Source organism: Ambystoma mexicanum, chromosome 10 (genome assembly GCF_040938575.1).
Source record: "Ambystoma mexicanum isolate Mex_15411 chromosome 10, UKY_AmexF1_1, whole genome shotgun sequence".
Taxonomy (NCBI): domain Eukaryota; kingdom Metazoa; phylum Chordata; class Amphibia; order Caudata; family Ambystomatidae; genus Ambystoma; species Ambystoma mexicanum.
This window is the reverse complement of record NC_090932.1, coordinates 1645395362-1645409100: the sequence shown is the minus strand read 5'-3', so window position 1 is coordinate 1645409100 and position 13739 is coordinate 1645395362. Positions and strand designations below refer to the sequence as shown.

The 13739-nt window shown below is 46.4% G+C and overlaps 1 protein-coding gene across 1 annotated transcript in view; it reads right to left on the bottom strand.

Moving 5' to 3' along the window:
* The window catches only part of PPIL2 (peptidylprolyl isomerase like 2), a 737332-nt gene that overhangs the window by 223524 nt on the left and 500069 nt on the right, over positions 1-13739 (bottom strand). Inside the window, exon 12 of the mRNA XM_069620060.1 lies at positions 6627-6733. Coding sequence (XP_069476161.1) covers positions 6627-6733 — 107 coding nt within the window. The remainder of the gene's footprint in view (positions 1-6626; positions 6734-13739) is intronic.

Here is a 13739-nt window from a genome sequence, read left to right as displayed (position 1 = left end):
AAAGTTCCTCCTTATAGTGTCCTCTTCCTCGGGAATAAACGGGTTGCTTTCAAGACCTCTCCAGGGTCTGTGTTGTCACAGTTCTCTATTACGCTCTTTATACTTCAGGAACACCCCACAGTCCTACGGCTGTTCTAACAAACTTGTTTTCTGTCAATGCACATAGTTGACACAGGGCACTTGCCCACTCAGGAATTCTAAGGTTTCCCCAACCTTGACAAAAAATAGTCATATCTCTGCCAGTCTGGCTCACATAGGGCGCTTGCCCGCTCGGCTTTTTAAGGTACCCATAACTACATCGGCTCTCCCAGCCTGGATTGGAAGCATCCGTACTTCTTAGGAGCAGTCTGGGGGAGAGGTAGTCTACTGGTTGTTGCTGGTCTTTGCAGCGATTGTCCTCTGTGCGTGGAGCTCAGGCTTCCAGGCTCTCCCCAGCGAGCTGGTCTCTGCGTCTGTTAATGGGCTCCAAGCACACTGCAGCCTGTCTGTGGTAGCTCCACCAGTGGAGGCGGGTACCTCTCCGTTCCCGCCTCTTCCTGTACGGTCAGAGAAAATGCCAGCCTTCCAGCATCCGGCTAGCGTTGGCCTCATTCTCCATGCTGCAACGTGGTTCTGCCGCTTCAGGATGTCTCATCCAGAGGGCTCGCCTCTGCATAGTTATCATATCCCCTTTGTAGGAGTTTCCTTCTCTCCTTTCACATTTCCTCTCACAAATCATCACACACAACAAAGGTACGTCGTCTTTCTGTGTCTTTGATGCTTGAATGAAATTCAACATTGCATGCAGCCAACGGGATGGAAGGGCTGATACGGGTTGGGTTAGTCAAAATAGGAATACAATTAGGTTGTACCAATCCCATATAGCCAGATAATGTAGGAGTCCATGTCCCAGAGAGGGGTGTTGCTCCCAGTGACTTCCCAATTGCTCAGACCACAAGGGAGGGTCTTGGGGAGCAGGCTCACCTCCCTAGCCTCAAAGGAGGTGGTTCCCCTTTGGGGAGAAGAGACAAATTGACCAGATTCGTCACATATCCTGTTAAATGTGAGGCTCCTGGTTGATTTGTAGGTGGGAACTGACTTAGAGAGTCCCCACTGCCTTGCTCTTTTCCTTTTCGATGTTCTACCAAGAAAAACCATCTCATGACTCAAGCGTTGAAGTCTTTCTTCAGGCTCATCCAAGTCAGCAGGGAGTGATCGGTCACAAGCCAGAACTTCCTTCCTGTCAAATAACATTGTAGGTTGAGGATTTCCCACTTGATGTCTAGGGCTTCCAGTTCAACAGTGGCATAAAACTGTTCTCTGAGAAATAACTTCTGGCTTGTGTACAAAATCGGGTGTTCCATGCCATCGTGTTCTTGAGATAGCACGGATCCCAATCCGACCTTGAAGGCATCAGTTTGTAGCATGAACTTCAGATTAAAATCAGGCATCTTTAAGATTGGTTCCCAACAGAAGCTTTGCTTCAGACCCTTGAGGCTTTGTTTGTCCTCTTTTCCACAGACAAGCTTTTGGGGATGCGAGTTCTTCAGCTTGTCGGTTAGATTGTTGGCCAAGGAGGAATAATTTGGTATGAACCGTCAATAGCAGCCGGTCAATCCGAGGAAAGATTGAAGGTCCATCTTGGTTTTTGGTACCAGTATTTCTTGTACTGCGCTTTTACTCGCCACATGGGGTTTAATCAGTCTGTTTCCCACAAAGTTGCCTTAGTACTTCACAGCCGCCTGGGATAGATGACACTTCTTCGGGTTAGCTATTAAACCCGTTCTCCTTAGAGCTTGTGTGCTTGTGTTCGGGCCATGTCTTACTGTAGATGATTCCATCTACATATACTCCCGAGGAGCTAGCGTAGGGTCGAAGAATCTTGTCCATTGACATCTGGTAGGTGACAGGAGCCCCGTAAACCAAAGGGGAGGACCTTGAACTGAAAGAGCCAATACGAGTTGGAGAAAGATGTTTTTCCCTCATCGGAGGAGTTTAGGGGTACCTGCCAGTATCCTTTGGTTAAGTAAAAGGTGGAAATGTATTTGGACGACCCCAACATCTCAGTGAATTTGTCAATGCGTGGCATTGGGTAGTTATCGAACTAAGAGTTGGAGTTCAGCTTTCTGAAGTCAATACATAACCTTCAACTCGTCGGTTATGCCACCAACACTATAGGGAAGGACCACAGGCTCTCTGAGGGCTCAATGAGGTTAGCTTGGAGAATTCCTTCTTGCCTCTGGGATCCAGTATGGTTTTGATTTACTGCTTGCCTGGCCTGGGTCCTAATATAATGAAAGCAATTCTGTACTCTCCTTGGTTGTTACAATAAGACCTCTGGGAATTGATCTAGGATATCATGCAGATAATCTTGTTGGTAGGGTGGTAAACGTCGAGGAACCAACTGATTTTCTAGGACTTGACCTGTGAGGAAGGTGTGCATGGTTGCAGTAGTCGACCCCTATCAGGTTAACCTTCTATTCTTTAAATAAGTTAACATGGTAAATTTGGGTTTTCTAGTGTCTGTCTGGTTGTGCCCCGACATAATTCAAAGGGCCCTTTTTCTCGAGGAAATTAGAAAGACCGGGTTACAACGGCTCTGTCATGTAGGGTCTTCTGATGTTGTTGGGCACTACCAGACGGTTTTATAATTTCCCCTAACAGGAGACATATGGGTTTTTAATTTGTGAGCGGTTTGGGAAATGGTTAGAATGGGCTCCTCCTTCTCCTCCCAGTTCTCTTAACACGTCCAGCACGTCTGGAGGTTCTCGCCCATATAATAGTTCAAAAGAAGAACACCCTAGAAAGGCCAGAGGTTCGTACCGCATAGAGAGCCATGGGAATCATAACATCGCAGTTCTGCCCAGCTCCACTAATTTGCAGAGAATTATTTTTAAGGTTTTATTAAACCTCTGCATAAGACCATCTGTTTTTGGAGGGGTGGGATAAAGATGATGGGAAGGGGTTGTAGTGGGGCCTGGGGAATTGTAGTGACTGCGATCTTCTGGCAGACTTGGAAGTGGAGACATATGTTTTTACATCTGCGAACATCCCCGGCCAGTAAAACAGTGATATGACCTGTTCTGGGTCTTTCCCCATTTCCTATTGTTAAATGGGAATGGGCTAGTTCTTCTACTATCCAGCGATGGCTACAAGGAATCACCAGTTGGGTTCAGTGAAGGCCATCTTTTCTCACGTCCCCTCGATATAATAATCCCTTCTTTAGAAAGGAAAGAAGGACCAACTTGCCTACATCCTCACCCTTCTGACGTTCCCTTTGCAAAGGCTTTCGTAAAGGCTGAATCATTTCTTTGGGTGAAGGCAAGATCAGGTAGCGGGGAGATGCCATCCATTTCCTCTTCTCTTGAGATGCTGGCTTCTCCAAACCCCATTGGCACCCGTTCTGTTTCTATCAGGGTGTTTACCTCTTGAGGAATTAGGATGGGGCTTTTTCAAGAATCCCTTGCGCTATAGCCTCCACTTCCTTGACTCGATATGTGGTAGCCCCATGATTAAGGAGGATCATCTTGACCCTCCCCTATAATTGTGATCTACTACACACCGCAGCAACCGCTGATGCATGACCCCAGGCAAGTCCAGACTTGGTTCTAGTCTGATGTAGCTTCCGGGTGGAGCAGAAAGACTGAGTTGGTATTAAGCGTCTTTCCTGGGGCGGGATGTAGACATCCAGCATTGCCTGCAGCCAACAAGACTGAAGGGCTGCCACGGCTTGGGGTAGTCAAAACAGGAATACAATTAGGTTGTCCAGTCCCATATGCACAAACAATGCATTACATCAGGGAGGTCCTTATCGAACTGGGAGTCCTTGTCCCTGAAGGGGGGAGTCACTCCCATAGTGAGGTCCAAATTGCCCAGACCCGTAGGGAGGGTATTGCGGATCGGGATAACCTCCCTAGACTCACAGGGGGGGTGGATCCCATTCTGGGGAGAAGGGGCGAATTGACTAGATTCGTCACACTACATAATTCACAAAAACAGCGAAAGGATATGGATTAATAGCTTTCTTGAAAATGGAGGGGAAACTTTACTTCTTACCCAAGGGATTTCACCCAGTCAAAGATAACTTGACTTTCATTAAGACCTTGAATTCCTAGCTTTTTAACACCAGCGTGACCTTGGCACCCACCCAGCAATCTGCAATACTGAAGGTTGATGGCTGTACGGTTATGAATTAATCTTAACCACTGGCAATTGCTTTGAGAAACCCATCAGACCATGGTTTTTCAGCCTCTGATGACATTATAAAGGGAAAAGCCCATATGCAAAAATCTGGCCCGATACGATCCCAAAAGAGGCAGTCCAGTCCAAGCTGGTAGGCCACATCCCCTCCTCATTTGGCACAGCAAGCTCGGGAACCACATCTGGCCATACCTGCCCCACTCAGGATGACAAATTCATAACTGCAGATTGATGGTTGAAGGTTGGGACACAGAAATATTCCACCAACACACCTGATGCGCCCTACGTTGCCCTTCGCTAATCCCCATATTAAACCTAATTTTCTACATTATCACTCACAACAACAAACGCATACCAAATATACTGCAAGTGCCTCCAATCATGCGTCAAATGCTACTCATCTGAAGGTAACTTACATAACATCACATAGCCAATGAATCCTAGCACTACAGGCAATGTGAGAAACCAGAGGGTATTTCACCTGCTAGTCCCCGGGGATCGCTCAAGGAGCCAGGGCACGGCCATCGCCTTTGGAGCCAGACTCCGAGGGTGGACCAGTGCAGGAGGATCCTCTGGGTGAGGGGTTTTCAGTGAGTAGGTCTAAGGCAGCCCACCACTTCCCAAAGGCAGCCCCCCCCTTTTTACACAAACACTGGGCTGAGTAAGAGGGTGACAGAAACAAGACTAACTCTCACATATTGTACTGGACATGTCACGCTAATCGTGCATACCCTGGATACCAATTAGCTCTTCTCACACGGCTAAAAGGCAGAACCTAGAGACACACTCTGAGCAAGACGAAACAAGAGTATGAGCAGAACTTCTGATGCAAAGGCAAACCTACTGGAGCAGAGCGACGGACCAAGGGAGGAGAGCAGAGGTTCGAAAACCCTAAGAGTTCCCTACTGGAGGTCGTTGCCTCCAACAAGCCACAAAAGACACGTGGAGAAGGTCAGATCCCACATCAGAAAACTGCATTGTGTTCCAAGGAAGCCAGCAACCCTCCCGGGTGAATGGCAGATTTGGGGAGCTAAGGCCAAGCCTGTGGTACCAACCATGACTTGTGAATAGAAAATCGAAAAACAAGAAAGAAACGCACACAGCCGGTGAGATGGCAAGCGACTTAAGAGACCGGTGTGTGTTAAAGAAAGTTTGAAGTGGCAACACAATATCACAAGTGAAGGCTGCACGCGTGTGGATGGGACGCAAAGAAAGGCAGACCTGTGAAGTGAGGACAGCAGTGCAATCAGCGACACTGAGTAACAGAGTGGTCCGGTGAAAGGAAGTACCCCACTCTGTGAAAGGTGCATTGTTTGTAAGGATAAAGCGAATGATATGCAAAAGTGAAGTAAGCAAAATTAAATCCTAGAGAAGGGGAGAGTGAAAGTGTAACTTTGAGTCCAAGTGGTCCTGCGGAGGTCTGTACAGAAAGCCACGCATATTCAAAAGTCTTCAACATTCGAAAGTGCTTCAAGACCCGAAGTGTAAGAAGCTTGGGGAAGTGAGTCCCCTTGTAAGTTTTGTTGAACTGTGTTTGAAGAGGACTGAGCCCGACAGAGGGGGACCTACATGAACTTTTTACTGAAACATTATTTGGAAGTAGAAAGAGACTTTAACGTGGAAGGGCAGGCGGGCCTCGAACAATGTTTTGGAACGGTTTATTGTGTTGAAAAGCCAAGCCTGAGTCCGTCAATCTGTCTACAGGGATCACCTTACTACGTGTGGTCTAACGTGGGGAGGAGTGCTGATTCAGACATTATTTTCAACACCTATTTTTTCCTTTGCATACATTTCTCCTTTATACACTTTTTGTACAAGAGATAGGGCAGGCATTAGGTTTTATTAGCATATGTCATTTTGATTTGACGGACTCCACTAGGACTGTTTTGATTACCGGTTGATTGCCAAGACTACTCCCATCTTACAGGACAGAGTAAGAGTTTTCCAACCCCAGAAACATCAATAAAAGGTTTAAAATTGTACTTATTGTGTCTGTATCATACCTTTGACACCATGCCTCCCCTAAAGCACACAAAGAACTGCTCAAGAAACAAAAGCAACAGTACCTCAGACAAAACTCAAAGGAACAAATACTCATGCCGAGCTATGGGTACTTCTGGCCCATGGGCATCAACACAACATCAAAGTAATGTAGAATGTTCTGCCTCCTTCTCCTCCTCCTCCTCCTCTGCTCCTCTGCTCCTAACCCAACCGCGCCAAACTCCGACTCGGTTTTAGATCCACCAGGGCACTTGGAGACCATGCAAATGGCAGCAGTGTGTGATATAAAGTCCAGTAAAATAACATAAGGCACCAAGCCTGCACCATGTACCTCATGGCAGTGCAGCTAGACATTCCATACTCTGTGCAGGAACCGACCCTGTGGTACAAGGCCCCTAGTAGTGTTCCACACACAGTGAAAAGGTATAGACCCTCCATTATGTTACCTTGTCACAGTGCAGTTCCAGGTTCACGTCCCCTTTGGTTGTGTGCAGGCGGACATATCCTTTTTTCTTCACGTACTGATAGCGCACCACATCGTCATCAATGGCAGCTGCAAAGAGGAGAACATAAGGACAATTCATTCCACAGTGTTTTTGGTTTTTCACAGTAGCATTAATATGGTCTTCAAATCCTTCAGTTTTAGAAAATAAGACATCAAGGACTCAATGTCCCATGGTCAATTGGCAATAGAGTGCAATGTGCTGCTGAAGCCAGAGGTGGCTGTCATTTTACTGTAGAAGGTTTATGTCTTAACAGCAACAGCTAAGAGCACAAATGTAAAGGCCAAATATTCACTGGAAGGTAAGGTAAAGACCTGAAAACTTGAGAACACAAGCTCACCCCATTGGTTTATAGTGATTCTTTTGAAACAAAAGTTTCTACTCACTAAAGCTTCGAAACAAAAGTTTCGAAAACAAAAGCTTTGACAAGCTATACTTAACATGCAAAAGTATATCGAAACCAATCCGTCGACAATAGACATCGACTGGTTTCAACAGAAATGCACTTTTACATGTTAAAAGTAGCATTTCAATGCTTGTTTTGTAACTTTAAAACGTTACATGGAGCTGTCCAGTGCTGGAATATCAGCACTGGCCAGCCCCTTGTTACGTTTTAAAGTTTTTGTGTATATTGGGGGTCCCCCCCATTCCACCCCCCCACACCCAACCCTAGCCCTAACCCTAATGCAACCCTTAAAATAACCCAAACCCCAACCCTGACCCTATTTTAACACTTAAACTAACCCTAGCCCCAACCCAGCCCCAACCCCAACCCCTATTCCCAACCCTAATCCTAACCCAAATTTAACCCCTAAACTAACCCAAACCCCAACCCTAACCCTGGCCCCAGCTCTGCACTAATACTTTTCTTCATTTAGATACCATATTCAAATTTATTTCGGAAGAATGTCTTTTCGAAAAAATGACTTTTCGAAAAGATGTATTGTCAACATTTACATTCGAAACTTTGGGCTTCGAAAACATGACTGGATACCCACCCCATTCATATTCAGAGCTTTCCCCTCTGTTGAACGTAGCCTGAATTTAATTTCCATTTTTCTTACAGCGGTTTTAATTCCTATAACGCTTGCCCTTTTGAGGAGTAGAAGCGGTTTACATTTTATTCTGCCAACACCAGTGGAAGGAATTCCTCTGCGGTTTGTGGTGTAGGTTGCCTTTGTATGTTAGGAAGGCATTGCGAAGATGGATTTGTAAATTCTGACCTGTTGGGCAGACGTTTAGGAGGCCACCCTACTTTAGTGGAACAGGGGAACCTTCTGCATAAACCACACCAATATATGGTAGCTTGGCAGGCGGTCAAGCCTAAGTCTCAGGAGGGATGATCGGAAGCCCACAATGAGCACAGAGTAAAAGTCTGCAGAATACTCTTGGACAAGCATATATCAAAAATACATTTATTATAGGCCTTATAACTAAAACACGAATAAACCACAGTAATCAAACAGTTACCAGGCACACGCCTTACACTATTTACCATAAATACAAATGCATTTCGCCTAATGCGGATACGGGGGAGAACACAACCTGCAACAGAAGAGCTAAGTTAACACAAACATCGCCATAGGGAGTTTTTCAGAGTCGATCCATAACTTATGCAGTCCAGCCCTACGAAGTGGGAAGCTTTATGCTCAAAAGTACAGTAGTGCGTTAACAACTCGCAGTTGTGCGTAAATGCGAAAGCGGGTCATTTTCAGGGAGCTGTAGCAGTTCAGGAAAGGGCTTGAGATGATGAACAGTGTTTTATTATTCGAGGAGGGTCCACTCTTGTAGGTAGAGTGACTTGAGTTTTGGGAATAGCTAGGGAGCGCAAGCTAGCCCAGGTAAGGCGAGTATCTTGTCAGGGATTCTCGTGTGTAAGAAACAATGGCTGTACCAGAGGGACACCGGTAAGTGATGCAAGTACTCTCAGCACTCGACACAGTCCGGGCCAAACTTTGATAGTCTATATCAGGTCACTTGTAGGTTTCAACCCCTGCAGTTAGACGTTGCTCCAGCTCTCAGCGGCTGCAGGACAGGACGATCGTCTGTGGTGGGACAGCAGCCTTTTAACTCAGATCTCGAAGAAAGGAAGACCGTTCCAGTGCAGCACATCTCAGGGCACAGAGGGGCAGGTATGCAAGGCTCCTACAACGACTGTCACCACGGCAGGACGGCACAAGGACTGCAAATGCTCGCAAAGTGGCGCACTCTCATAAATCACAACCCAAAGGAGCTAGGACTACGAATTTTGGCAGGAGAGGGCCCAGGACCACAAGTTAGCGATTCCCAAAGTGTCAACTCGGGTCGGCGGCGCTCCTATATGATTCCCCGGGTTTGAGTTGGTTAGTTCGTTGGCTGGACCAGGAACACTTCCAAAGAGGCTCTTTTTGAGGGTTAGCAGGAGGTGCCTAGGGTAGTTGGTCTCACTTCTCCAAAGGGTCGAAGTGCCCTTGCAGGCCTTCTGTGATTGATACAAAAGCGGGGTCCGGGTGCCAAACCTTCCAGCACGTTTCTGGCAATTCCACTGGTCTGCTCTTTTGTTTCAAGATACTTGGCTCCTTCTGTAGTTCGGTGTCGAGTTGATCGACTTTGGAATGGATGCAGAGCCCCTTCTCTTATCCAAGATTCGTTTCGCACTCAAATCTAGGAAAGCATTCACGCCAGGCATGGGCCAATCATGGCCAACAGTGGTTCCAGTCATTCAGGCATACCAGACATACTGGCACCAGTAGTGTGGATTGGGACCAGACAGTCCCGTCCCTCTTCCTGGGCACTAGCACACGTGACATGCAGAAGCACACAAAAGATGCAGTTTTCGTGGGAGGCTGCATACCCAAATAAGGAGTACCTGGGTCACTCGACCTGGGGGAATGCAAAGGGACAAAAAGGCCAAAGGACAGAACAAAATACCTTGTGGCATGCCCATTTTCGGCACTGATCACAGTCTTGAGCCAAATGCGTTTTGGTTCATTAAAAAGAAGCAAAAATACTTTAAAAGTAAATTGCTGCCACCAGGTTGTCCTAGGCACACTTGTACAATCACCAAAAAAGCCTTAGTGGATGGCTAGGGCCCTAAAACAAAAAGGACCCTTATGCGCGGTACAATAAGAAATGGCAACATAGTCAAAGACTAAGGGAAACAGTTTCCCAGTACTGACATTCTGAAGGACGTGTCAGTTTCCCCATAACAGATTAGTTAGATTAGGTAAGGCAAGTGATAGCAGAAAGTTTGCGGGGTCCATAAACGGAGAGAAAATTGCACCGAAGGGAAATCTTTCCCAACAGGCATCATGAAACAAGACACAGATAACGGACTTTAAGTTAAAGCAAAATATATTTATTAACTTAAATTTCAGGATGGTCGAAGACATAACTTGCCTTATGCTAAGGTGCGATTTCCCTACCTGAACAAAACTAAGGAAAGTCTGAGTCAAAGAGCTCAACCTTAAAGGCTGCCTGTGTCCAAAACCTATCCTTGCCCTCACAACTAAGGCTAAACAATGTGTAGGGGTGTCAATAATCAAATAACTGGTGATCAACACAGAGGTTTGAGCTTCTTCCACTTCTCAGCGTACTCTTCAGCTCCACTTCCCAAGAAAATGTCCCACAAAAAGTTTCAGGATTTACCTTGTTCAAGTTCAAACAGTTCCATAATCTCCTCGGGGCTCCCTTCCCCAAGTTCAAAGTAACAGTTCAAACAAAACGGGTCTTGAGGCCCTGTCCTCAAGACGGTACTTGTAGTTCATCAAGTCTCATGGTTTCCTTCCCCAAGGCTTCAACGTAACAACCAATGTGTGACTCAACGTTCAACTTAAACTCAGGGTCAACCTGACCCTCATTCTGGTTTGCATCACCAGTTCACTTGCAGTGCCCCTCCTTGGTTGGTTTCACAGTTTCTTCATCTTTACCAATACAGTGCTCACTGGTCTAGGCGCAGTTGTCGGACCATACGGTCCACCCATCACAGGTTGCGCAACCAGGGCCCCTTGACTCTTCAGCCCGCACACGTTCCTCTGCATTTAGCCCAGTGTAACAAGTCATGTACCTTTAGTTTCTCCTTGTTGGCCTCTTGGCTACATGTGCAGCATTTAGACTCCTCTTGCCAGTCTTTGGCCTTGCCACGCTGCATTTAATCACAAAGTTCACTTGTTGGCGGTCCTGTTGATGCTCCACCATTGGTTTCACTCCTTCACACCTATTCCTTTCCCCATAGTTTGCTTTCATATGGGCATATTCATCTTTAGCCTTTATGAGCTCTTGGCTTTGTCTGTAAAGTTTATATTTCAACTCAATATTCAATATGTGTTTAAGGTTTCGGTTTTCAGTCCATTCTGTATTAAATCTGCTTGGTTTAGCATGGTTTATACCTTCATTCAGTTCAACCTTCAATATGCGTGGTTTAACACGGTTTTCAACTTGCATTCATTTCGGTATTCAATGTTACTCATGTTGCTTCGAAGCTTTCATTCATACGGTCGCTTCATTAGTTGTAAGCAGCATACCCGGAGCTCCCTGGTTTCCAAGTGTCTTTACCCCCACACTCACCGGTTTGCAGCATCTTGCTCTTCCTGCTCCTTTGGCTTCCCAGGCTGGCGCTCAGACATATGCGAGCACTGCTCGCATGCCGGTTTGACTGCTGCATGCGCCAGCAACTTTGCTGCTTCTGTGTGGACACAGGCAGCGTCCTCTTTCTCTCGTTTGTTCGCAGCTTCCAGCTGCTCAAACTCTGCCACGGAGATTCCCACACCTCAGAGACATCGCCAGAGTCATGGTCACACTTCAGGTTCCACCACAGCTGCCTCCTCACGCAAAGGGTCCCTGAGTCTCTCCTACGTAGGGCCCCCTGTTGCTCTCCTTCTCTCTTCACTGGTCTCCCTTTATACACCTGTAGCCCCATGACAAGCTGCAGGTGTGGATGGCTAAGACTTGCCTGATTATGATTAAGGGGACATGCCTGACTCTCACCATACTTTGCAGGTATCGTCCTCATCTCAATAGCAGAGAGGTAGAATGAAGGGCTAGTGTTCATTACTCTGAGTCTCCTTTTCCTCGTCCCAGTACTTTCAAATGTTAAATGTGGGGAAATGAGGGGAGAGGTCCTGCGGTAACCCATAAAAGAGGTCTTGCAGTAACCCATAAAGGTCAGGGGAGAGTTAGGTTGCTCATAATTAGGGAAAGCGGATACCATGTCTTGCCTATGGGTACCCCACTCCCAATCTCAGTTCTGTGTCATATTTCCGCATTTTAAAGACCAAACGCAAAAAAATACCTTTTTTTCCAATTTGTTTTGTCGGCTTTAAAATGCTGAAGTATGACTTACTGTGCCTGCCCTGCCCATTGCAAGGTCATCCCTACCTCACCCTCTCCCGCTGGTTGAATTCTTAATCAGGAGGCTTTAACCCCCACACACACCTCAGCCACATTACCCCACTCCCCACCAGCTTCCCAGCACAACTCAGTCTCACTATACACATGCCCACATAAAGACACACACACACTCACACTCATCTATTCTCCCCTGACGGCTCTTCCTGGTCCCGACGTGCCTGTCAGCCGCAGTCGTGAGGTCACAGAGCAGTTTTTCTAAATCAATCTTTATTTTAATGTTTTTTTTTTAAAAACAATTATTTACCTTAATGCCCCCTCCACCCAGGTGATCCATCCTCGCTTCTCCACCCCCAGGGTCGGGATCCAAGAGCGATGGCCTTTCCCTGGCTGCCTGAGAAGAGGATCCAGGGGGTTTAGGAGTGAGAATGCCCGCCGGTTTCTCACAATGTATGGTATTTGTAAAGTACAAACCCGGCTGGGAAGCTGTGAAAAACTTCTTAATAGGGTATGTTTCCAGCAGGTCATAACTAAAGGGTTGGGGAGGGAGGAGTCTCAGGGGAGTAGCCGGGATAGATGAGGGGGGTAAGGGAGGGCTCGAGAGCAGAAGAACTCGGTTCAGGTGGCTTGATTAGCAATTAGTTCCCTGAAGAGTAGGACCTTCAGATCCTTCTGCAAATGTAGGATGAATGGGGTCAGAGTTATCTGTATTGGTAGCTTGTTCCAGAGACAGGGTGCACAGCATGAAAAGGCCAGGTTCTGTGTTTACCCTCTTGCAGTTCTTTGTTTCCAGCCTGGCATGTTGTAGCATCTGGTGATGCACTGGCCTTTGTAGATGGTGAGTTTCTAAAACAAGTAGAGTGTTGCTTGGATTGGGACTACTTTGTAGGTGAAGCTGGAGGTCTTGATGTGTGCTTGAAGGTGTAGCCAGTGCAGCTGTTGAGGATGTGGTCAAAATGTCTTAATCGTGGGTTGAGACTTGCTGCAGCGTGCTGGGCGGCTTTCGGGGTGCAGATGACCTGGGCTTGAGCAAGTGTTCAGAAACTCGGGGCAATGATGAAAGCCTTCACTTTGAGGAGCAGCGCAAGCTGGTGCCATTGCTTTTACTACTGTCAGATCATTCAAATTAGCTTAGCTTCACGTGAAGGCTCAGTCATGCCGGTTAGGGAGATTTACAAACATCCACCAAAAGGTAGAACTTGTGAAGACTCGCACTTGGGACACAGGGCTCCAACTCTTAGTATAGGCCTAAACTACACAAGATTATTTGGTAGCAATGGCTGAGCAGCTAGGCTCATTTTAGGAGGGAGAACAGCGCTGTAGGTGGTACAAAGAACTTTGAGTATACACATAGGCTCACCAATGAAACACACACTAAAGTTTTTTTTAAAAAATTTTTTAATTAGGTTTTCAAAACCAAACAAAACAAACATTACAACTGTTTCAATACGCAAAATGCATCATTAGACCATCGTATTTCCATTAAAACTCCCCAACTTCCCCCCCCCCGTCCCCCCCGTCCCCCCTTAAACTAGAGCCAAGTCGCACATGTCTTCTACTGGAGCATTATCGGGTGGCACAATACTGAAACACACACTAAAGTTATATAAGGATAATGGTCTATTTTATATATACACGAAGGTAAAAGTTAAGTACATTATTCACAGTAAGTAAACCACTTTGTAATACTTTTAGAATGGCAGTATGCCATTCAAAGGTAAGTAATAACTT